This window comes from Chelon labrosus (assembly GCF_963514085.1).
Source record: "Chelon labrosus genome assembly, chromosome: 20".
In the NCBI taxonomy this organism is placed as follows: Eukaryota; Metazoa; Chordata; class Actinopteri; order Mugiliformes; family Mugilidae; genus Chelon; species Chelon labrosus.
Genome location: NC_140353.1, coordinates 18,200,148 through 18,226,766, shown reverse-complemented (window position 1 = coordinate 18,226,766; position 26,619 = coordinate 18,200,148). Strand labels below are relative to the sequence as shown.

At 40.4% G+C, this 26,619-nt stretch overlaps 1 protein-coding gene across 1 annotated transcript; it reads left to right on the top strand.

Annotated features, from left to right (window-relative positions):
- Positions 1-1,630: 1,630 nt before the first annotated feature.
- On the top strand, positions 1,631-26,221 carry tpo (thyroid peroxidase; the record flags this gene model as incomplete). The annotated part of the gene is made up of 7 exons (XM_084568536.1): positions 1,631-1,713; positions 4,894-5,023; positions 6,556-7,044; positions 16,238-16,496; positions 19,690-19,860; positions 24,084-24,321; positions 24,404-26,221. The coding sequence occupies 7 exons, from the start codon at positions 1,631-1,633 to the stop codon at positions 24,609-24,611; spliced, it is 1,578 nt and encodes a 525-aa protein (XP_084424662.1). The 3' UTR covers positions 24,612-26,221.
- Between the last annotated feature and the right edge of the window lie 398 nt (positions 26,222-26,619).

Below are 26,619 nucleotides of genomic sequence, written 5' to 3'. Positions count from 1 at the left end.
TTTTTTCTCTCGTTTTTCCTCCTGAGAAGTGTTTTAGAGATTCCGCTCATCCTCCAAGAACAGCCTTCTTTATTCAGTCAATGGAGCATCTCTTATGACGGTTCTTTTCTCTCTCTCAGTAAACAAAGCTTGATGTATTGATCTTCTGATGGCGTGGTCACTCTTGCTGCTCCTGATCTGGATGATTTAGATGCAAATGATCCCATTTCCTTAAAACGTTTAGGAGCTCCCTGCTCTCCCGTCATAGAAACCGGATGTGCCTCTGAGAAAGATTCTGGCTTAGAATAACAATTTGAATTCTGACGCTTTCACTTAGTTTGATTCCTCTGTCAGTTGCCACTATCACAGTTACTTAAGTAAGGAGTGTTCTGCTGGTATGAAGCACAGCTATAGAGTAACAGTCAACGATGTCTGCAAGTTTATTCACTTGAACAACCCCTTGATGGGTCGATCATATCCACCTGAGTGTCATCTGAACACTGCTTCATGGAATTCTGACCTTTTGTGGTGAATAATAAAAATGTACTTAAGTGCTATTGCTGAAACCAAAATAGCGTAGCATCTGAAAGATATCTGCTTTATTTCACGTGTCATAGTTTCTCTTGTTATGACGTTTTCATATCCATAACTTTTTTGATTGTTTTCCGGAAAAAACTCATGTGGCCTCAGACCTTTACAACCCAAAGTATGTATTTAATATATATAACATTTAATATATAGGAAACTAATTCAGAAGTTACAGGGAATATACATCTGATTCTGTGCTCAAGTAAACGTAGTGATATTGAGGATAAAGGAACAATGAATTACATTATTAGATCAGTTATACTAATGTGGCAGGCTGAGGTGATACTAGTTTGAAGCGAGTAACATGAAATGCAGTGAAATATTCTAGTTGAATAATAAATGTTTTGATCTTCTGATTAAAAAATCTGAGTATGTAATGTCATTTTCTTTGTTTTCATGCTGCAGCTTCATCTATTAGAGAACTGCTTATCTCATCACATCAAGAAAGCCTTCAAATTGTTGCAGAAGCCTTACTTCACCCCAGACAACGGTACTAAATCAGATAAATTATCAAATTGTGCGCCTCTGTTCTAACCAAGACCACTGGTCCAAGAAAGAACAAAAAGAATCAAAGCGTTCCTTTTATCTGCCACTTTCTGTACACAGACGGAGCACAAACTCGTCTTCCACACATGGTTTCTCATTCCTTCGGCAAAGTGAGCCTGAGACTCTGGAGATTTCCCGAGCCGCAGAGGTTTTTCAAACAACTCTGCAAGTCCTAAAGAGCAGAGCAAAACAGAGATATAAGAGAGATTTCACGGCACAAGGTAGACTGGCTTTCTTTCATTAAATCCAGTCGCTTCTTAAATGAAAACAGTTGGACACTGCAGTCAAAATAACTTCTTAATTAAAACAGCATTTCTAATTGGTCCCTTTCCACTATTCTGACTTCTATGTCAGTAGTCAGAACTTTTAAGTAGACTAAAATAAAAAGAGACATTCTAATCATTGTTTCTCATTTAATAGTGTGTGACTTTCCAGATCTGACAACTTGAAATCCCATTCACTTCTTCACATTTTACTAGAGCTTTTGTCCTGGGAAGATTTGGAGCTGATTGCAGAGATGTCTCAGTATCCTCACGTGGCACATCCAGCCTCCTATCATCTCGGCAAGTACCGCACCATATCAGGAGTCTTCAACAACAGGTAACTAAATGACCTCTAATGAGTCAAAGAGCCAAGCCTCCAAATGTTATGTATAAAATTAAATATATACAATGTAAGAACCAAAAATTACGAGTTGAAATATAGAAACTGTTATTGGAGCACTTAGTGGAAAGGTAAAATTGAGAAAAGAAATTCTCGAGTTAAATATGCAAACACTGCCTTTGAAAATGTAGGAAATCTATTCTGCACTCAACTTTAAATGAAAAATCCACTTCTCGTTCATTCAGTTTTATAGCGCCAAAGATAAGTCAGCGTGCGCAGTAATAATGTGTGAAAATTAAGATAAAGCATGGATCTTTACATTACACTTGACTATTTTACATATGACTTCAATATGTCAGTGAATCAATGATAGTACTACTCATATGCAAAGCAATACTACCGGTGCAATGTTTTAATTCTTGAAAATTCCATTTTGAAACAAAAGAGACACATTTTTTTTGATTGAAAAATCTTAACAAGAGTCTCAAGTCACAGTTTTTGTAATGAATTATAGAGAACCTCCATCCACTTACTACTAATATTTAAAGCCTCAACGTGCTATCATTTGAGTCACGGTCGGATGGAGAAACAGACCACACGTTTGAAGAAATTTTGGGGATGTGATATTTCCAAGATGTAAATTTACCATGCACCTGTAATCTGCTCATCTCCATGTTAGATTAACACCTGCAGACTATCTTAGATGCTGCGAGCTCTCTCTTCTCATGAAAACAAACAAATGTAAAAGTTGTTTTACGACATCATTTTATTAAAGCAGCTTACCACATCCCAAACCAAAAGAGAGTCAGGTTACAAGGTTTTGTACACTGTAAACACAACAACATACAGCTTGTCTCTCCAGTGACATAAATATTTTATCATAAACCCATGTACATACATATGCACATATAAAATATTAAAGGTTACTTAAATTTTAAGTAGTAAGTAGTCGGTGTAGAGACCGTGTCCCTTGTTGATTAGTAGGCTATTACTTAATACTAGTGCAGTGCCCGTCGGAATTATGTCAGGGCTCTCAAGTTTTGAAGACAGGCAAGAGTGACATCCACCAAATCAATCAAATCTGATTCCTTCTCATATCCGATTTTTATTGGAAGGAGGCCAGAATTAGAGGCAGGCCTTAATTTCTATTTCAGCAAAACGAACTACGAGTAGAATGAATAAAAACAAGATTTTGTGTCTATTTGAACCTATAAAATACTAGGTTCATTTATTAAAAACGTACAGTTACCATAACATGGTATGCATACAGAACATTAACAAATGAGCGGCGCGACACGGTCGGAGCGCACTGAGGACAGTGAGTCCGCTGCAGGTCGGCAGTCGCGCCGGGAGCGAGTGGGACCCGTCCCTCCCCGCAGGGAGAGAGGGCGCAGTGAGCACTGATTCCACGACCCCAGGGAAGCGGTGAGGTGAGATGCGGGGGGTCGCTGTAAAGCTCGCGGCCGGAGCCGACGAGCCACCTTCGCCCCGAGCACTTACAGGCCGCGCATCGCCACGGAGGAAATGCGCCCGGCGGGGGCCGGCCGACGCCGGGGAGAGGTCCCGCTGAGGGGATCCTCCCACACCGTGCCGCTGAAACCCTGACCCGCCGAGATGGTTCTAATAATAGCCCAGGCCGCTATTAGAGACCGGCCTTTATTTACCTCCGCTGACAGCGAGACCCGGCCGCTAATGGAATACAGGCCAATATTTTTAGATCAATTAGGTGAAACTGGATAATTTGCCACGGCACACCTGACGATCTCTCACTGCACACACTTTCTGCCGGTTCCATAGTGAGAGAGGAGCGACCAGAGAAATTTTGGGCGCTGCGGCATATTAAATATATTATAAATATTTTTTCTGCGTGAGAAATTCAATGTGTGGCGGGAGTGCGTGACAAAAGACCGAAATGAGTGACTGTCACGCTCAATGCGTGACACTTGAGAGCCCTGTTATGTATTCCTATAGTGGGAGCCTACAGGTGCTGTGTATGAGGATTAGTGGAAATATTAGAGCGGAGAAAACCTATTTTACCGATATATTTTACATTTCTTATCCAAACAACGTCAAACTTAGCAGTGCACATCTTCGTGCCCGTAGCGAGTCACCTGCCCAGTTTCAAATCAATCGGGCCAACGGTTCGCGAGATATGCGTGCCACAGACAGACAGACAGACAGACAGACACACAGACGCTTCTTGATTTATAGATAGATGGCGGACTACATGCTAGTTTTCCTGCTGGAGAAGATATTGAGCCTATTAGGGTTACCAGGGCAAGATATCATTTCTCCTTTAGTTTGGTTTCTTCTAAAGCCGATTTGTAAACAGTGCTCAAGATTTGTGCGCATGCTCCGCCTCTTCCTCTCCGTTTTTGGTGAATTTTTGAAAGTGGCTGTTTTTGATGCCATGGCAACCGGAGTAGTGGAAATATTAGGATATATTTTACATTTCTTATCCAAACAACGTCAAACTTAGCAGTGCACATCTTCGTGCCCGTAGCGAGACACCTGCCCAGTTTCAAATCAATCGGGCCAACGGTTCGCGAGATATGCGTGCCACAGACAGACACACAGACGCTTCTTGATTTATAGATAGATAAAAAGCATTATTTTAATTATTTTTCCAACAGAATTCATCTGATTGATTGATCGATTCTTGATCAACTGAACTAGTTGTTTTTAAAAAAAAATATATATACATAAACATATAAATATCCACCAATATTACTAATGCACATTCTCAGTGTGACATGTTTGTCAGCTGACGAGATACCTTGCGTATAATGTAGGGCTATTGGAATGCATGGACTAGGGGAGGCAGTATCTCTGATTCTGCTGCACTGACTGGAATGCTTTCATTTTTTTAAAAAAACTGTCAGCTATAAGTCAGGCAATGTTATAGGAGTGCCATGCTAAATCAGTGGTGTGACTCCGGATCAAGGAAGATCTTCTGACATCTTCATTACCCAAATAGAAAAGCTTAGGATGTGACTGTGCTCTGTCAGGCAATATGAAAGTAGATAGTTAGCAAACCTCTCAGCATACTGATGTTGGTAAAAAATGCTGCATTTTAAACTCCTGATGACCCTTTTGGAATAAAATAAATGAGGTTGAAGGCACATACTGTTTTGCACTGCAGTATATTTAGACACACTTCTTGGTTCCGTTTGTCAGGCAAAATCCTCTCTGGGGAGCGGCCAACACCGCCTTGGTCAGATGGCTTCCAGCTGAATATGAAGACGGGCAGAGCGAACCCAAGGGCTGGAACCGAGGCCGGCTCCATAATGGATTCCAACTTCCCCTGGTAATCTACAAAATGCTTGTCAAATGGACACAAAAAGTCTCTGTAGAGAAACTACAGCAGGAATCAAGTGAGCTCATGAGCTCACCCTGCAAAACCCAAGTTAATGTAGCATTTCATTTATTTTCCTAACATGTTTTACGTTAGCTAAAGTCCACAGCAATTTAGGAAGAGCACAAGAATGTACGAGATGACGCAGACTGCTGCTGCATTTGAATATTGCAGCCTCGGCTTTAACATACATCGACACAGCTTGAAATTAGTTGGTGTCCAGTCGTGCAGATAAACATTTCTTTCCAACAGCAGAGGAAACTGGTGCTTGCATTTAATTTCAGTCTTAATTTATACACTTGTTACACAGAGCGAGGTTTGTAAGTGGAAGAACTAATCTAATAGGCATCAGTTGTATCCAGTCTCCAGTCTACCTCCGTATAGGAGAACTACAATATAAAAGATGATTAATAATGTTTGATTCTCATTATTCCATTTCTTATTGACAGAGACTGATTAGCTTTCATCCTCGACACTTAACGTATTTCATAACTCATCTTAATCAGTTGTCACGACTTCTTTTTGTTTTAGAGATTAAGATAAGTTTGAACACATCACAGCCCTTTGTTGAGCTTGGGCACTTTATCTATTTATAACACAAGTTCATTAATTAAAGTATGACCTAATTAGGGCTTCCCCTGAAAATACACTAATTTCTGGTAAGGGTGACGTAACAAAAACACCCGCACAGCCAGTTGCACGCTGTACTCATCCAAAATAAGATATCCTACTTTTTCAACAGCCTCGGACGGTCAGCAGAGAAATAATGAGGAGCTCTTGTAAGGCGGAAGATTGTTTCTATTCCCAGCTGTTGGTGGAGTGGGGGCAGTACATTGATCACGACATAACCTTTACCCCTCAAAGCAGTGGCAGCGCTGCTCTTTGGACTCAAATGAACTGTGAAAAGACATTCTCATTCTTTCCCATTGAGGTAAGCTAAAAGCCCTCCCCATTTTCAGTACAATTTCCTTACCTGTATCTCGCTTGCAGGTGTTACAGTCGTTCATCTAGACACAAATCAGATGATGGCTCACATTGTTCTGACAAGACGTGGTCAACAGTCCATCCCTTTCTCCCCAAAGCAAGGCTTGACCGTCCACTGTCGGCAGTGACATTGGCCTTCAGTCAGCTGTGACCTGTTGGAGCATGATCGCATGATTGCACTAGTTTAAATAAAGAACATTATTTAATCCACAAACTGTGTTTGTGTGGATTAAACAAATACAGGTGCTAGTAAGTAAATTTTGTTACCTTTAGAAAGACACCGTCTTTCTGTTGACCCGTTTAAAGTGTTTAAGGTAAGTTAAGCTAACTCCAGCTCCATGTTAAAACAACAGACATTGCAAAGGCTTAGATGTGAACGATTCTTTTAAAATTCCCTTACTGTGACAGCATACACAAAGACACAATGCATTTGATAATGCAAAAGGAGATTAAGATGCAGCTGAAGCAGCTTGTTGTAAATGAGTCTGTCTTCTCCACAGACTGATGACATGCTCTCTGGTGCACAAGACTGCATGCCTTTTCACCGCTCCGCACCAGCCTGCGTTGTCTTTGGGTCTGATATGGCACAGGCCCTGCAAAGACAGCAGATGAACGCCATCACGTCGTTCATGGACGCTTCAGTCGTGTATGGGCACACTCAGAACATGGAGAGCTTCCTTCGGGACCTTTCTGGCCTTAATGGGAAACTTGCTGTCAATGGCAAGTTCAAGGATCCAAAAGGGAGGCCCTACCTTCCCTTTGTAGCCATGCTACCGTCGGCCTGCCTCCAGGATGAGCAGGGGGATAGAGTGGAGTGTTTTGCTGCTGGAGACACCCGGGTCAACGAGGGTCTGCCTCTAACCACTCTGCATACGCTGTGGCTCAGGGAACACAATCGAATTGCAGAGGCACTGAAACACATCAATGGTCACTGGAGCCCAGAGACTATATACCAAGAGACCCGCAAGATTATTGGCGCTCTGCACCAGGTATGTGACCAGCACACATAGTTAAGAGATGTGTCAAATTTAAAAGCAGTGCACCACAATACACACGAACATTTCAAGAAATATACTAATTTGCTTTCTCGCCAAAGTTAAACTAAGAAGAGAACTCTCTTGTTTGGGTATACTAAATGTGATATCACTGCAAAGTTAGCTTACCTTAGTATTAGCTCAGCATAGAGATTAAACCCTGGGCGAAACAAAAAACAAGTTGTGGTTTAAGAGTAGCCTGGAAACTTTCCTGTGACAAGATGGTCCTAGCTAACCCAAGCTAGCAGTTTCCTCCTTCTCTGGTCGTATGTTAAGCTAAGCTGAATGCTTCCTAGTTCAAGGTTAGCATACAGATAAGAGAATGGCATTGGTGTTTTATCTAGGCCTTAGCAAGAAAGTGAATAACCTGCTTTATTTGACTCAAATTGATTTTTCTGGTGGACAATCCAGAACCAGGAAGTTTTTGATTTATTACAAGGCTAAAAAAAAAGATTACATTCACATTTGTCAGTATTTGACTTTAATGTGAATTTACGTAAATGGTTTTAAATTTCATAATATTTGCCAGTCGACCTGTCCAGGGTGTACCCCGCCTCTCGCCCGATGACAGCTGGGATAGGCTCCAGCAGACCCCGCGACCCTTAACAGGAATAATTATAGATGAATGAATGGATGAATGAATGAATGAATGAATGAATGAATGAATATTTGCCAGTTATCATTCAACTGCTTAACTAATAGTTTAAACGCAAGTTTTATCAGTTAAGTCAGCTCTAATCGTTCCCGTTTTGTCATTTTAAACAAGCACTAACAGCTGCTTCTCTGTCAGCTGACCCATGCTAAACCGGATTTACCCTTGATGGCTGAAATACTTGGTTCACATTATATGATCACAAATCGGTACATCATCCCTTCAGAAGTCTGAAATCAAATGCAAATATTTGACTAAAATATTACTGTTACTGTTTCACTTGTTCCTGTTTTTTTTTTTTTTTTTTTTTTTTTTTTTTTAAGCAAACGTTTGTTCTGAGACGTGAAGTTTAATTATTAACTGGTTTTTCGTGACAAAGTACAACAAAAAAAAGAGCCCATACTTACAATCTAGCATAACATAATGAGTCCATATGCATATGAATCCCCATTTTTTTTTAAAACCTTCAAGGGTCTAAAAAACCAAATTAGAGAATGATAGCATGAAAGCTAATTTAGGTTCAGAGCAGATAATGATGGGAAATTAAATATGGGCTGTACTCTGGTTGATATGAAGCCAGGACTACTTGAATATTGAACAATTCATGTAGAGAGACATTTCGGGCCCTACAATCTTGACTACTGCACTGGATCACCATTATTATTAGATACTCTGGGTGAAGAGCTGTATGATGAAAATAAAAGCCAGTGTGATTCACACCTATAAAGCTCCTATTCAGGAACACAAATGACGCCTGAGGGGAAACAAACTAATCTACCATTTATGAGCATGGTGGTGATTTTAGAATCCACTGTTGCCAGGACTCCACGCATGTTACATTTACATGCCATTAAAGAAAGACAAACCGACGTGATGTGGAGAGGGGCTTTTTAAAGAGAACAAGAGAATAGTTCCATTGTGAAGTGCATCGTGACTCAGGGTTGCATGGAAAGAGAATTCTTGCATATATTCCTGGAACTATGAATTGCACATAACTGGCAGGCATACAGAAAAACTTTACAAAATCAATACCTGGATAAATTCTGATTACCAGCTCCACTGTTCTGACATTTTGTGAAGCCTGCTTGGAAGCTTATTGACAAAGCAGCATACCCAAAACTGAAAACTTGTATGGTAAATTTGTACCCGACCCTACAGTTGTAGATCAACTCAACATCATCATCAGAAATTTTATTTAATAGGATAAACCCCTTGAGAGGAATCCTCTCGTTTTCGAATTTTGACCCCTAGTTTGTGTTCCAGAGGGTGGTGGGAATCAAATAATAAGTGCTGATCAGTGTGGGTGGGTTTTCTATACACTTCAATGTTGAGGCTTCGGTCTTCTTCCACATGCACCAGACAGTCCAGGAAAGCCAGACTACCTCCGCTGATGTCCTCCCGAGTGAACTTGATGTTGCTGTCCACTGCATTGATGTGCTCTGTGAAAGATTCCACTTCCTGCGTCTTGATTTTAACCCAAGTGTCGTCCACGTACCTGAACCAGTGGGTGGGGGTGTTTCCTGTGAATGAGTTCAGGGTTCTGGTCTCGACCTCCTCCATGTAGAGATTGGCCACAATAGGCGACACAGGTGACCCCATTGCACAGCCGTGTTTTTGCCTGTAGAATCCTCCATTAAATTGGAAATAGGTGTAATATTTTCAAATAAAAAAGACAAGCTGAAACGAAGGCAACTGGACTTGCAAAGATTCTTAAAGACATTTCAACACTTACCTATGTATAGCTTGGTTTAAATGCTAACATCTGTGGGTGTTGCCAACCAGAAACTTGCATGACTAGGGTCTGTTACTTACCTGTGATTCGTGGAATCTAATCCAATGAAAAGTACTCCAACGGCCCATTATTGGCCGTAGACTCCGGTCACAAGGTGAGGATGGGGACTGAAACTTCTTGGGGACAGATGTAAAGATGTGTTGTAAACTGATGGAAGATTATATCTCAGTCCACCTAACCTATTCAGAGAGTTTTGCTTGTATTTTATTTTATTTTTTAATATACCATGATCTGGATGACTGAGAGCATTCACAGACGTGTAGTCCACATTTGGTTGGTGGAGACCAAACCAGAGTTACATTCATCATGTGGTCAAGAAGCATCACCTCAAATAAATGTTAATCACTCCTTAAGTGTTGTAAACTCTAAACCAGTGTGTTAACAGGTCATAATAGGGTGTCATGTTCTATTCATGCCTTGTTTCCCATCGGTTCTCTATGAGCCACGCAACACATTGTTTCCATCCTTTGGTTTCTAGTTGAGTGGAGTCAAATAATGCATCATAACGATATTAACCATAGCCTTTTCACCTTCTTTCTTTTTAAATCAGAAGCAGCTTCTTAAGTTGCTTTGAATATTGTTTTGGTATTTTTCTCCTCTAGCTGTGAATGCAGCTCTGCTGCTTTGCTCAGTGCAAACCCTTTCCCTGTTTCTACTTGGATTACATCAGGGTTTTCCTAACAGGGAGAGACTGTGACGAAGATTGGCAAGTCATAATCCTTCGTCGTGTAAACAGTTTCTTGCCCAACACTCACTCAGTCGCATCAGTTGACAAAAACATTGGTTTCTCCGTGCTTTTACAAATGTTTGAATTTGCTATTTTTTAATTCATGAAGCCAGGATTTATGGCTTTTTGTTTTTTTACCTCGTTACCCTCTCAGTAGCAACACATGACAGCCAGGCTCTAGAAATGACCTATTTCAGATGACTCAATGCCAAGGGAGAAAAGATTTACAATATTTAAAAGAGATGGTCCATGATGGAGGGATTCTGTAAATAATATGTGGGACTGTAGCATAAAAGGCAGGTACAAGATTTACACTGTAGCTATAACCATGTTCCACTAGTTTGGAAAAATCCTTTATTGGAAGTGAAGGGCAAAGTGAGGGATTCTCTGGTCTGACCAAGCTGCAAGCCGGCAGAGTGTAACTTTGTTAACTTTTCAGAGGCAAACTGTCACAGCTAAGATGAGGCTTTGTGTTTTTGTTTCTCAAGAGACTTTTATGCCATTTTTATTGCCTATAACTAACAGTACCAGTAGATGGTAGCTGGGACAAGATTATTGAACTCAGAACATAATCACGCACTTTTATGGAAGGTCGTCGTTTAACCACACGTCACAGATCCTTATGCATATCCATTGCTCCTCATTAAAATGACCTAAGTACAAATGTCTAGTATTCAACCCCAACATTTGATTTATAGCTTTGAATCAGTTGGTGATTAGCTTCATATGAGAACTGACAAACAGGACACAGGACACTTCTTATATTTTGATTTAGTTTAACAATACTTTACTGAAGTTCAAAACTTATTGGAATTTCACTAATCCAAACAGATGGCCTGTATCCTTGACTGAGTATGTAAGTTATCTTTTCTGCGACAACATGCTTCTGGCTTTCAGGTGATGTCACAAATTTTTGATTACGGAAAAATCCTTACACTTAAGCACATAGGGTCTTTTCACATATGTTTTCACTTGTTGTAATAGGTGAGACACATTTAGTTAAAAATGACTCCGTTCCATCAAGCGTCCCCAATAAGCAATGAACTGGATCACCTAAATGGAATGCAGACATCATTAATGTTAGTCATTAACACATTAGTGCCGGAAATGAATTCAAAATCTATATACATAGACTCGCACGGTTAAATAATGTAATGTTTTAGTGATTCTCTATAATATTTTAAATGTCTGCCTTTAATCAGAAACGTTTACTATTTATTTTTTATTTTTATGCTACTGGAAAAAAACAAAACAAAAAAAAACATTGAAATGCAGCCCTTTGCAGCTTTCAGCTCCTTGTTGTGGGTTTCGGTCCATATGGTTGAATCCCAACAGCTCTCAGCAACCGTTTAAATACCTCCAGCAGCTGTTCCCAGCAAACAAGCTCACACAGGACTAGAATTATGGAGAAGTCTGTTTTCAGTATGAATTATTCTTGACAAGTCACTGTAAAAGCACTACTTTAATGCATTAAGATAGGAAAAAACACTTAAAGCCAAAGGTAATGTGCAATTAGGCAGGGAATAAAACATTACTGTTAACAGGTTTTTTTTAAAGCTGTGAGTTGGACACAGTGGATGTGTACCTGCTAATGCAATGTGTTGCTGCATATGCTAAACACAACTTGAAGAGTTTACTGCGCATATGTGTCAGATATTTAGTAGTATGTTGTTAGTATGCTTAGTAGTATTGTATGTAGGGTTGGTTGTGCCCTCCTTTCGGTTTGTAACAGAAGACTGATTTCAGACTTCTTATGACATTTATAGATATACAATATAGAAATGTTAGTTGTTTGGACAGTTGTAGATTTAAATCTTAAATTCTGCAGCAACACACTGTTATATGGCATTGAAGGCCCACCTACTGCTGCATTCTTCTTCTCCCACCCCAGTCTTTGTACATTATTAACCATATTTAAATAAACAGAAAATAATTTTGTAACTCAAGCTATACAAGTATTTGTGTCATACAGAAATCTTACCTGAAGTTGTTACTACACAAAAACTTTACCGCTAAGCTTGTTGTCACAGAAAAATCTTTGACTACTGCAATGGACGCTATTGCAGGTAACTCTAAGATATAGTCAATCCGTGGTGTTGTTAATGTCGACAGAGAAATAATTTACATAGGCAATGAATGGAATGGTGATTTCAGCATTTTTTGTCTTAATGACACTGTAACGTATGTATAAATGGAGAATAGTAACGGGCCAAGGAATGAACTCTGGGGAATTCCGTGTGCGAGCTGTGGAGAAACCAGGCAGATGATTCTCTCAAAGATCGGAATAAAGCTCTAATTGTCAGCTGACCTACTTCCTGAAGCATTCAGTTATAATTCCAGTATCAAAAATCCCAGTAAAATCAAAAAGGAACATTTGAGAACTCTATTTCACCATTTGTACCGTACAGTCAATCAGCTGTGGCTATTTCCTTGTTCTCTTGAAAAACTGCTAAAAAAAAACAAAAAAAAAAACATATTTACTATTTCTTTCTTGTCATAATGTCTGTTTCTGATAGTCTGGAAACTTCCGCGACCACACGTTTCTTTGTGGTGCTAAGTTGTTGTGGAACCGTTCCGTTGGGAACTGACTATGCTCCTGCAAATATTTCCAGAGCAATCAAATGTTTTTGAAAGAGAAACAGCACCTCAGCGCTGTGGAATCAATTTGTTTACAACAAAATGGCCACTAGTGAGCTGTTTAGAGTCCACTATCACATCTTTTGTAAAAGATATTGACAGTGAAATAACTGCGATAAAGGAAATTGTAGAGAATGCCTTACTCGCTTCATGTCACATACTTGTTACGTTTGTTTTCTGTGTTGGTTGAAACCCCATAATAAAATCCCAATGGAGTGTTACCAGACTCATATTCTCATAAGAATTGAGTGTGACAATGTCTGCAATGCATGATACAAAGAAAAATATCTATTCATAATGCTTTTAGAATTGGGGATGGTTCTGAGATGACACTGGAATTCCCCAACCCCAGACATTGCCTCCCCCACACCAGGTTTCACCGTGCACTAATCGAGACAGTAGCTGTATTTAAATACAGAGAAAATATCATTCATTCCCTCTGAAGAATATGGTTTCTGGTAGTGACATAAGAGTCATACAACAACCTAGATAAGCTCCTGCTGTACACTAATTAGGAGAAAACTGTTACAAAGATCACCAGGTCACATTTCACTGAGCAGCTTTATGGATACATTTTTTTATTCTTTGAATCATTATATATTTCTGCTGTATAAAAAGTATCCAACTGTAAATCTGCAGCTCATCCGGTGAGAGAAACTGGAGTAACTGTTCATACTTTCTTTCCAGCAGACGGTCTGTGGGCAGCCACTTCAAAATATCACTCTGCAAGACTTGTAGAAAAAACAGACGCAAAGGTCAGGAGCCATTTCACTACGGATTGACAGCCTAACATTTGCAGGAAACAAGAAATCAAAATGATTGCCCGACAACATCAGGTTTCATTCTGACTTGCATTTCATTCATAGTGTGTAAGTGTGCACACTATTACTTAACCAACCTCAAGTGCAGATAGGTAATATCATTATTTCCTCCTTAGCTTTAAAGTGTCAGGACATAGCAGGACATCAATTCAACAACAGTTTAAAAGGCCTGACCTGCCTTGCTGAGTGTGTTTCAGTCCATTAATTGAGAGACTCCTTATCTGTAAGCTCAGCTGTCAGAACATTACATTGAGTGGAAAAAAACAAGCAAATATGAACATGAACACCAGGTGAGCACAATAATATGAAAATTATATTGAAGGGACACCCTAGAAATGCAGTATTGCGTCTTCATGAAATTTGGGGACTTGAGATATTTCAGCATTGAGGACTGTATTTATCACATTCCCCAAAACACTGGCACCTAAACTTCTTATAAGGTAAAGAGACTGTATTACAAGCTGAGTAGTAAACTGCAGCTCTAAGGTGATTTGTGTACTGTAACTGAAATAAATAGAAAGCAGTTGAAAGGTTTTCTAAAAATATACGCTATGCTTCATAAAGTTTACCCAAAGTGTAGTTTTATAGTCAGTGGGCTACAATTTATAGTGCAGCACACACAGCATATCACAATCAATGAACATTTACTTATCAGAATCTTAAAATGGTCCACTATAAGTAAAAGTCTTACTTCAGTAAAGGCACTTTATGCACTTTTTTGTTTCGACCTCTATGAAGAAAGCAATACCTCGGCACGTAATTAGATGGTCCTGCAACCAATCAGAGCAACGAAGAATGTGATTGAGTCATTCTCCACAAATATTCTCGCCATTAACTGTTCGTCCTTTAAAGTTGCATCTTTTACTACCGTCGCGATAGTGGAATCCAAACAGGCCACTTCTGCAACTCTGATGATGTTTATGGCTATGTTGCATTTTCTCTTGATTGGCCCGCAGATCTTTTCTGGAGCATCATCTGTTCAATGGTGGTGTGGTGTTCCACAACCAAGCTACAAAAATGTTGTAGGCTGGAAAGTTGGTCTGGCTTCCGTGCTAGATTGTTACGGCAGTATGTTACTTTTGTGGCCGGTTGTAGTGTTATTGGTACTGAGGGCCGGTTTTTGCTATGGGCTATGTGGGCGACCGCCCAGGGCGCAATCTATGTGAGGGCGCACGAGCGCCTTCAAAAAAAAAAAAAAACTCGCCAGTTTTCTAGACTACCGCCAGTAGCGGTTTTAGACACGGGCGAACATAATCATTTGTGTCATTTGTGTCATTTTTTCATGACACAAGGGGGGCGGCACGAGCACTTGGAAAATAAAAAATAAATAAATCTGCACCGCTACATGGTTTTCCATTATCTGTCATATCTGTGTGGGGAACTGGCACATTGTCGCCCCCTGCAGCTGCAGGCGCCCCTAGCTTGCTGAGAAGGTGCCGTGCACAGAAACTGTGTGTGAGAAAGGGGTGGAAGGGGACAGTTCACCTGGGTCTCTCCCAAATTGAATGAACGAACGAACGGACGGACGGACGGGGGGTCCACTGTATATAGGGCTAAAGTCAGTCACACCTTGACTTTCTTCCATATAACGCACATTTCATTCATAATATTATAAATACAAGCCTATAATTCCTGCATGTTTTTGTTTTTATGAATTGTGTGAAATTGATCGCAGGTGGTCTCGCCCGGGGCGCAATTCAATGTAGAACCACCACTGTTGGTACTTATACATATACTACATAGTTATGGACATAAATCTGGTGTTTCCTAACTCAATCCAGATTTAAGAAAATCCAGGCTCATAAGAATGTTGATACAGTCTTCCAAGTCATTAGTTATTACTGTCAGCTCATAGTGGTAACAGATCTGCAAGTCAGGATAAATAAAGATTTTGTCCGAATGAAACCCGAGAGGAATACCTGATCTAATATTCTCATTTTATCTGAGTCGTGCAATCTAATTAAGAAAAATCTTCACCCTCATTCCCACCTCAACAAGATCATCTCAAACAGATTTTCTTATGTGCAGCTGTTGGTACATTTAGTCTCATCGAAGCCACAGAGACATCTTGTTCCAATCCTCCAGGTTGCATTAAAACGTCAAGACACCAGATATAATCTATTAATGTGTATGTTTGCATCTGTTTGTGTGACATGTTTTAAAATTCAGGTGCTGAGCTCAGGCCTTTATAAATAGTTATGAGGACTGTTGGAATTTGCTGCGGTGAACCGTGAGGGAACAAATGTGTAATCGTATGACCACTGCTGAGGGGTTATTACAAAAATAGTCATTTCACTGGGAATCCTCCTGGGATTATTGTTAGCTGTGCACACACACATGCTTAAGATATTGTTAACAATTTCCACCAAGGATATTTTGTATTTCTTTCTGAAGAAATATTCTCATTAAAACAAAATTTTGGGACTGCATTGAAATACACTGAAAATCTTTCAAGGCTGCCCAAGAGAAAGTCTTTTTCCTTCCTTGTGATGAACCCCTTCTCTGTTTTTGACTCCCAGATCATAACCATGAGAGATTATGTTCCAAAAATTATTGGCCCGGAGTCTTTTGAATATTACATTGGAACCTACAGAGGATACGATCCAGCTGTGGACCCCTCAGCCTCCAACGTGTTTGCCACAGCCGCATTCAGGTTCGGCCATGCTACCATCTCACCCATCACCCGGAGACTAAACGAGAGCTTCCAGGACCACAAGCACTTCCCCCACTTGAGACTGCACACTTCTTCCTTCAGTCCGTGGAGAATAGTCAAAGAAGGTCAGTGCACTCTTAAGAAGCTGCCGATTGGAACTAAAGACGTATCTCGCGAGCACACTAAAGACACAAGGAAGGAGGAAAAAAGAACACTTGATTTAGGTCAGCTGCAGTATCGAAAGTCTGTCTTAGTGAAATAACAGCTTGCATGTGATTCAAGTGATTCTCGTAACCTACACTGCTCACATACAGTATTTTTATAAACTGACTATGAAAACCTGCACCAATATGTCACACCTCATGCACGAACTTTACCATCTGAACCCAGTCACATGAAATTCATTATAAAAGGTGTGCTAATCTATCTTAGAGGCTGCAGGGACCTTTTCCATTCATTATCTCTACATTATTTATTACTTATTACTTACTTATGTAGCTCTTAATATCTGTCATATGCACCAGATGTGCTGTTAAAGGCATACTTGTAGTTGGAAGTCATGATATTTTTCAACCACCTGGGATTTATTCTCACCCCTGTGATCATTCAGACTTTAGGTCTTACTAAATCTACACCTTCGATGATATGATTCAGGAAACCGAAAGTGCAGCAAGAGAGCACATACTATTAGAACATCTTGTGTAACTTAAACAATCTTAAAGTTAAAGGGGAACTACTGTTTTTACCACCTGGACCTTATTTCTGGCATAAAATACAACCATTTACTCACCCATATGACTTTTGTGTAATTTGTATTCCTTCGTGAGATAATTAGATCAGTGTATATGCATAATATATATTTCCCAGAATGGGAGTGACTGGGGCACCGAAACGCAGCCTCGAGGGCACCGAAACGCAGCCTCTAAATAACGCATTATCTGCCGCGAAACTTATTAATTTCACCAATATTTTGTTATCGTACGCTAATGCTATTCCCCATTGAGTCCGGAGTTAGCTGTTATCATCGCCCGGGGTCTGTAGATTGACCTACAGACCCCGGATGATGTCTTCTGACCCGGATGATGTTGTCTCTGAGCGCCACGCGCACCCGCGACGGTCGGCTTGTTTACCTGTAATTTGCTACTGCTAGTTTTTTACAACATGGCTGAATATTTTTCCGATTCTGAGGTTGTGGACGAACCATAGCAGTAGCAAATTACAGGTAAACAAGCCGACCGTTGCGGGTGCGCGTGGCGCTCCGAGACGACATCATCCGCGTCAGAATATATCTGTAGATTGACCCACAGACCCCGGATGATGATAACAGCTAACTCCGGACTCAACGGGGAATAGCACTAGCATACTATAACAAAATATTGGTGAAAGTAATGAGTTTTGTTGCAGATAATGCGTTATTTAGAGGCTGCATCTCGGTGCCCCAGTCACTCCCACTACATGGATATACGCTAATGTAATTATCTCCTGAAGGAATACAAATTACACAAAAGTTATATGGGTGAGTAAACAATCGTATTTTATGCCAAAAATAAGGTCCAGATTGTAAAAAACAGTAGTTCCCCTTTAAGTAATGAGAATAGGTATAGGGCCAATATTGTAAAGCATTCCCAGAAAGCTTGATAATTGGCGTCATGATTGCTGTGTTGTTCTTTCAGAGACTTCAGTGGCTGTGTTGCTACGCCTGCATTTGCTGCAGCCAGTTTCTCATGTTGTTATTGTCCAGTATCTCCGGTATGCTATGGTCCCTTCAGTGCCCTAGATACCACAGAAAAATAAGTACCGTCATGGTACCATTACCATGCTACAATCTTGTCCTTGTGACATGCTTATTAGGTTCAACACTCTGAGAAACCTTATTGTCACATTGTCCTTTAATGATTTATTTTTTTAATAAAATAATGGTTATAATAACTTAAAAACTTCAGTATCATTAAATGAATGTTATATTATTCGTGCAAATAAATGGAGACGGAGAAAAGGAATATCAAACACTTGCAATAAAGAATAGAATTACTGCCTATGATTCATCTGCGCATCATCCAAAGGCAGTTTGATTACAGTTGATTTATATGCGCTGCCAGCCTTATGTTGCCTTTTCCCTGCAGAGGCCCTAAGTGAGCTACTCCCTCTGTGGGAACAACCTCCCTGCTGAGAAATGTCATCTGGGCAGATTGTTTTTACTGCTCTAACTTCTCTACAAGGTTAAAGGTTTCACAGTGCTGCTATGCATCACCATTTTACATACTGTGTTATCAGCAGTTAATGTGGCAATAAGAAGCTGCCTGACAACACACGGATAGATATTTTACATGTATACAAATACATACATATACATATTTTTCTAGAAAAGAACACTTTGTCTCAGTGGTGCTCAATTGTTAGATGCAGTTCTAGTCTGACATAGCCACATTTAATTCTTATCAGAATATGAGTCTGGTAACACACCATTGGGATTTCTTTTTGGTCATGTTTCAACTGATACAGAGGAAAAATATCTCTGCATGCAATCAGAGAGTCACACAACCAATCGAGACTTCAACTCCATGACACTCAGATGACCAGTATGGCTACGTAGCTGTTACCCTTCTGTCCATCACCTATAAAGCCCAACCAAACGATTTGATTGGTCCAGCAGATCCAGAACGATCACAGACCAACAGAAATCTTTGATGGGTGGAGAACATGCTTGAAATGAGGTTAAAGGTGCCAGATCGAGGTGCCTCTCTATTACAGTCATATAATTAAAACACAGTTCATTTATGCATTTGTTCACTTCACATTTAAATAAATCATTCTACTTTAAATACTAACTTGCTGAGATGCTTTGCTGACTTGCTGAGGCTGATGTTCTTATCAGTGTTTAGTATTCTTACCACCGAGCGCCAAGTGCATTACTTTTTATAAAACAATGTATTGTTATGATAAATAGCCTATTTATCCCCAACCGTCTGTTCATCCTGTTTCCTCAAATTAAATTGCTTGGACAACAGCGAACCCTTGGGAAGCGGCAAATCCAGGAAATACCAACCTGTTTTCTGAGCAGTAACAAAGAAAGTATTCCATCCAGAGAAACACTGGTACTCACCAACCATCTGTTGTTTTTCTTGTGAATTGGGTTAAGCCCCTAGATTTTATACAGACTGGACATTGCATTGCAATTTTTGCAATGCGACGTCACAAGGTGTGTGACCTTTTAAGCAAATAAAAAAGTAAAGCTACGGCCTTATCGGCATTCCACAAAAATGCATACACATAAAATAATAGCTATGGAAATGCAAGTAATACTGTTTTTGTGTCCAGGTGGGATTGAACCAATCCTGAGAGGTGTGATTGGTACTGCAGCATCAGCTGTTAGCCCAAATATGCTGTTGACAGAGGAGATAACAGAGAGGCTGGTCGTCCTTAATGCACCACATCAACTGGATCTGGCTTCCCTTAACCTGCAGAGAGGACGCGATCACGGCCTTCCAGGTAAGGTCTTGGCAGGGAGTCAGGACTCTCAATCACTGCCACTAAGTTAAGCCTTGTCAATCAGACTGACAATCTCCAGTCAATGCCCCGTTAAATCCTGTAAACTTAAGAACAAGGTCTTTCACCTACACACAAACCTACCTGTCAAACCATTCACATGGTTTGTTTATATGTACTCATTATTTGAGTGGATGACAATGAATCCATTCAGTTTGTTTCTTCTGCCTCCTGGATCTTTTCAGTGGTGACTTTTGGAGATTAACAATGTTGTTACTGTGAACAAAGTGTCATTATAAACCTTGGTATCTATGGGTTGCAAAAAAAAACAATGCAGGTGTGAAATTCCAGAACTGCTGCACCAGAAGTGTTCCAGGATGCCTGAGAGTGTACGTGTAAGAAGGACATTTGTTTAATTACCATTTTCTTTTATCCTCTGTGACCATGCCTTTTCTATCATTGTCTTGACAAGTATACCGGTTAATTAAACCTATTTAATTTATATTTACCAAGCATTGGTCAAAACACTGACAAATATGGCTGAATAATAAAATCCGAAAGTAGTACTAAGTGAAGAGTTGTTTGGGAGCTGAATGAGACGGTTCTCATTGCTGAGTGACTGAAAAGAAAAGTCACGGGAATTCTCATCACTAATCGGAAACCAGGAGAAGCTTGGACGAGTTGGACCGCATGAATGTCTTCATATGTTGGCTGTTTTCAGACAACCTATTTTTACAGGATATTTCCCATACATGAAGCACCATGTCTACTGCCTTCCACTGTGCTGCAGTGCCTCCTTTCTCTTCTTCCTTCTCCCGGTAGTGTCAAGCTCTCTCAACTCCACCACACACAAGAAAGTGAAAAACCTATTGACACTCTGTTTGCTGCTTTCCGTGCTGCTGTCCCTGAACAGACTGACAATCAGATGCAGGAAAAGTTGATGTGGAGCAGCTTTCAGACATAATGAGCGCCATGCCAACAACTATGCAGACGTTATTCTCTGGTCAGGTCCAAGCCCACTTGAGACTGACACCACAATGGACCTGTACATGAGCTACTGGCTAATCTATTCTACCTCTGTCGTATCAAACCCGGAGCTCTGGACAGACACTGTCTGAACAACAAGCACAAACAAAAAGAGTCTGAAAAACAAGCGCCACACCACTGGAAAATAGATATGTGTTTCTGGGCGAGACGAACGATTATGGAGCCCATAAGCAAAGCCCATGAGTTGCAACTCTTGCTCCTTGTCTGAGGTTCGGTCATTACTTAAGGAAAAGTCATTGAACATTTTAGCCCTTTGTTGCCATTAAATACCTGGCTTTTCTCTACATGTACCACTCCAGAACTGAGCCTTGTTCCAGGTTTAACAAAACCATTATAGAGTGGATGGCTGGCATTTAAACAGAGTGGGGCTCCTATGCTTAATGCCAACTTAGACTGGGCACTCTATTGTGTTAGAAAGTGCTGTTATTGACATCTCTTCCTCCTTGACTCTGATAGATATTTCATTCAATAAAATAAAAGGGATGAAAGGGACTGAGAATATAACTATGTGGCACCCGGAGTCCCCATTTACCCAAGCAAAGACAAGGCAATCTAGTCAGCATTACAGGGCATGCTGACATGTAGGATTGTCATTACCCCAACCTGCCCTTAAGGTCACGTCCCTTTACATTTACTGAGTATGCACGTACTGATGTTTGATACAGCCCACCCCAGACTGTCTGCAGCGTCTCCAGTGTCTGCCACTCCCTGTTTTGATCTGTCTCAGGATAAACAAAGTGTATGCCAAGAGCACAGCTGTGCCAGCCACAGACTGCATCAGACAGTACCTTTAGTCGACCAAATTTAGATTTATTGAGCACCATGTGTCTGTTTGCCAAGTTACTTTTATTTAACAATGTTATTATCAAGAAAAATCGCTATTTTATGTTTTTTGCTAAAACTTGGCAATCTCTTTCAAATCTGATTCCCCAAACTTAGTGAAAGTAGTGGAGGATTCATTTTATTTATTAATTTCTGCCTATGCAGATAGTTTTTCAAATTGAAAATTAGTCTTTTTTGAATGTCTTGTGTTTCAGTTGAGGTCCTCCTGTCGAGCATCTATAGCCATCCAAAAATAGGGCATTTGCACCCATAAAACTTCTCCCATCAATTCCTGCCAATGATCATATAAACAGTTTATGTTCTAAAGTTATAACTGTTCTTAATGACGCAGCTACAAAGGACAACGTTGTCAGTTGCAGTTTAGTTCAGTTCTAATCTTGGGGGAAGTAAAGGGCTGTGCATTGTCAAGTCTCTCTGTGGATCAGTGTGCGTATGTACAGAATGGGCATGAGGGAGAGGTGGGGGCAGAGAGAATCTTCCTCTATGGCCCTGTATGTTAGGGTGTGGGCAGAGGCAGGGACTGATCACAGATCAGAAGATCCTCTGTGACATGTTGAATTTTCTTAGTCTCCTTGGAGAGAACAGCAGCTCTCATCCTTCCTTTGCTACTTATGTGGATGCGAGGACTTTAAAGTTGCTCACCCTCTGCACTTCACACTCAGTTTGTCGGTGGTTGATGGTGTCTCTTCTTCTTAAACGTGTCTATCGTCATCCCCTTGATCGTATCTGTGCAGTTGCTGACATACCATGTAGCCAGATTTGCCACCCCTCTTTTCTATGCTGCCAAGTCATCCCATGTGACGTTGTCCATGGTTTGGATTAAGGCTAGGTCTGTACTACTGTAATAGTGTGTACAGTAATGGGGTGCTAGTGTTCATTACCACATGGTTTGAGGTTAGATTTTCATTACTCACAGACTGCAGTCTGCCAGTGAGGAAACCAGGTGGAGAGTGTGGGGCCAAAGTTGCACAGTTTGTTTGTAAGCTTGTGGGGAGGGAAGGGCTGAGCTGTAATCGATGAAAAGCATTCTGGTGTAAGAGTGTCTGTTTTCCAGGTTGGGAGATTGCTGTGTAAAAAGCTGCAGAGAAATTGTCCCCAGTGGATCTGTTGGGGTGGTTCACATACTGCAGAGGGTCCGGTGATTCAGGTGCCATTAACGTGGATGTGGGCTAGAGCCACTCTGCTAGAACTTAACAATGTTTCGAGTGCAAGGAGCCTGTAGTCATTCAGATAAAGATGGAGGTGAAAACACAGCAGTCTCAAGTTTCACACTGAGTTCTCAGCTCATCAAAGTTGTTTACTGGAAGGCCTTCTTAGAAGGAGCATGGCTTGGGGTGCCCAGTGAAGTCCAGGTTAATACAGTGAATCTGATTAATGCTGTGTTGTACTTCAGCTTAGCAATGTCCAGTCTGGCGGCAATGTATTTATGGAGGATATTAAACTCGGTGTACACAGTGGGCACCATCTTGTCAGTTTTTCCAATAAGACCACTCTAGATACTGTAAGTTAGCTCAATTTCACCCCCTATGCATCTTGACAGAAATTGTTTAACACTTTGGGCCTGCTACCTCGACAGTTTACCTACAAACTTCTATCTTCACACTGATTTCAACTGCATAGCATCAGATAGTGAATGGTTCTTTTCAGTCAGGCCCTTTTCCAAGGTCCCTGGCGACCTTGGGCCATTCTTTAAAAACTCTAAACACGATTCCTCACTAACAAGTAACTAAAGAACTCTAGCAAACCTAATGTGTTCAGGAAACAGAACTAATTAAATCTTTTGTCTGTATTTTGGCCACAACACAGCCGGGACTGCACTTGTTAAAGTTTTTAAATAAGACTTATATAAGAAGTGACATGTAAAAAAAAAAGTTTATTTAGATGCTTCTGGATCTCTGTGCTGCCTTTAACAAAGTTGTTGAGGGTCCCTAAATAGGTTCAAATCAAGCTAGGGACTTCTTTGTGCCAGTTGGCAGTTATGAATTATGAGTTAAGAAGCTTGGAAACTGGAGAAACAGATAACCTGGTATACCCAAAGGTAAAAACAATCTTGAAGTCCTAACAAGAAGACAGTTAAAAAACTTAGTGGCCAGGATTTCACTGCGTAACCACAGCTGGTCAATCTTGCATTTTTTTGTGAGACTCAAACAAACTAAATACAACATTAGTAACCCCTAGAGGCTTTAGCATGTGGTTTTTGTTTGGGCAGCTAGGAAGCCGTTTCTCCCTTTCTGACTTGAAACTAGTATCAATCCTCACTCTGAACTCTTGACAAGAAACAAAATGCGAATGAACGTGCTCTCTTATCAACTGACACTGCTGAAATTATTTTTCAGGATACAATGACTGGAGGGAATTCTGTGGACTGAAGCGCATTGAGACACTGGACGATCTCATAGTGGTTGTGAGGGATCACAAGGTGGCAGAGAAGATATTAAATCTATACAAACATCCGGACAACATCGACGTATGGCTTGGAGGACTCGTTGAATATTTATTGCCGGGATCAAGAACAGGCTCACTCTTTGCTTGCCTGATTGGAAAGCAGATGAAAGCACTGCGTGACGGTGATAGGTACGTTAAGATTTGCTCGGTTTATACAATGAAATTAAGGCTTCAGTTAAATATGTTTAGATTAACTTCTTTGATTTTCCAGGTTTTGGTGGGAAGCTGAGGATGTCTTCACCCCGCAACAAAAGGATGAGCTCCTAAAAAGTTCTTTGTCTCGTCTCATCTGTGACAACAGCGACATAGGGGAAGTCCTTCCTGATTCTTTCAGATTTGGGAAATACCCCTCTGATTATGTCTCTTGTGATTCTATACCATCAATGAATTTGGAAGCTTGGAGAGAAGAGAAGAACTGAGGTGGGCCAGAGAAAACGCTGGGCTAATCCTTGTCCCTTTATTATGACAACTTATTCCTTTGAATTTTATTGTTGAAGTGAAAAACTTTTATCAGTCAATTCCAGACTTACAACAGTGTGGCTCTCCAAGCAAGATAAAGAATGGGGATTATATATTGTCCTCTATATTTGGCAAACCGCTTGCTCTGTACTCCTGTTACCATGGTTTCAAATTAGAGGGTGCTGCTGCAATAGTTCGTGATGGAATGCATATACCAATGCACAGGTATATGAACCATTTTTAACGTGGATGGGTTTCATGAGCTCTGTTGTCCACTGTATGTTCTGTCTGTGGTAAATAGTTTTAAAATGATTATGAGATTCCACTGTCGGCTGGTTATTAATTAACGTCATATGCTCAATGAGTGAACTGCTACATATTGAAACATGTTGTGTAATGTAAATCTGCCTTTGTAGGAATGGCCTCAGTAGCACAAACATCACAGAGCAGATGAAAAATGTATGTATGCTCAGGCATGCAGAGCTGTTGTGCTCCAGTCTGAGTGGAGCATTACTGCTATCTGCTGGCTCTAGTGGAGAAAAGGAAGTGTTCCAGGAGGAAATACAAGTATAGTGGGAAAATGACTCCTCTTATGAAGAGTGTAATCACCGAAGTGGATATTTTGAATCAGATCTTCATAAAAAAGCTGGATGTATTGTGAGTGTTTTTCATGTGGTTTAGATCAGGAGCACAAATAACACCATCCAGACACTTAGCATCTTAGTTTGGACAGCTAATCATACTAAACAAAATGTTCTCTCCTATTTTTTAAAGTTTGATCATTGCATTTAAGGGCAGGGGCTTTTTAGAGAACTTGGCACTCACCAAAGAAAAGAGCGACTTTCTTTCACTCGTGATTTCTGTATTTTATAATCTTGTTCAAGCAGCTTGTAATTGTACACATCCCTTGGAAAGTCACAGCAAGCATTCTTTGATGACTACTAAGTTTTGTGTTTTGTCGCTCACTTTTTTTTGCATTAACTTCTGATCCATATGAACAGTTGGTGGGTTAGGCCAGGCCAATTATAGTACACTGCTAGTTAAAGGAAACTGGTTACACACATTAAAAACAAGAAACCGCCGTAATCCTAACAGTCAAAGTGCAGCCATTGTTGGAGATGTAACATGTCTGTACATGAAATGTAGGTGGGTCCATCATTATTATGTCTGCATTGTTCCAGTATCTTGTGTCATTCAGAGTATTCACACAAGGCTCATGTTAGTGCTCTAGCAGTTTGTCAAGTGGATTGATTTACAGCATGGATTCATGGCTTCAAGTTCAGTTTCTTTTGAACTTTGGAACTTCAAGGGCTTTCCAAGGAACGCCAACCTTTAAATACTCTGTAAAATAATGTAAAGCAATGTCAGTATATTTTCCCCAAATGTCTTTGGCTAACCCCTAATTGCCATATAAAAGATCATTCACCACATAACAGTAGTTGTCTTTTTTATACATTGTTTTATGTGCAGATGTAACAAATATAATATATTTTGTCATTTAGGGAGCTGTAGATGTGCTAGTAGGTGGATTTTGTTACTTTTGAACAAAGCTGTACTAGTACGATCCTGCTTCCAGTCTTTGTGCTAAGCTAACCGGATTCTCTGGCCTTATACAATATCTGGTAGTGGTAGGTGGTTTACGCTGTGGTTTTTGTGCAGATTAAATAAACAAAATAAAATGTGGTAATTAATGAACCAGATGAGAATGGCTTTTTAGATAGAGTCATGCTTGCTATATCCCGTTTTCTTCCCAGTCTGTGTGCTAAGCTCCCCATCTAATGGCTGTAGCCTTCAATTTATCCAATTGACACTGCAGGGGTTGCAGTCATCTCATCTGACTCTCAACGGGGAAGCAAACAGGTCTAAATCTTTCAAATTTCTCGAACTCCAGATCCAGTAAAATTACAAACACCTTCATTTATTCCAGGTGTGTCAAACTGATCCGTGAAAGGGCCGCTGTGGCTGCAG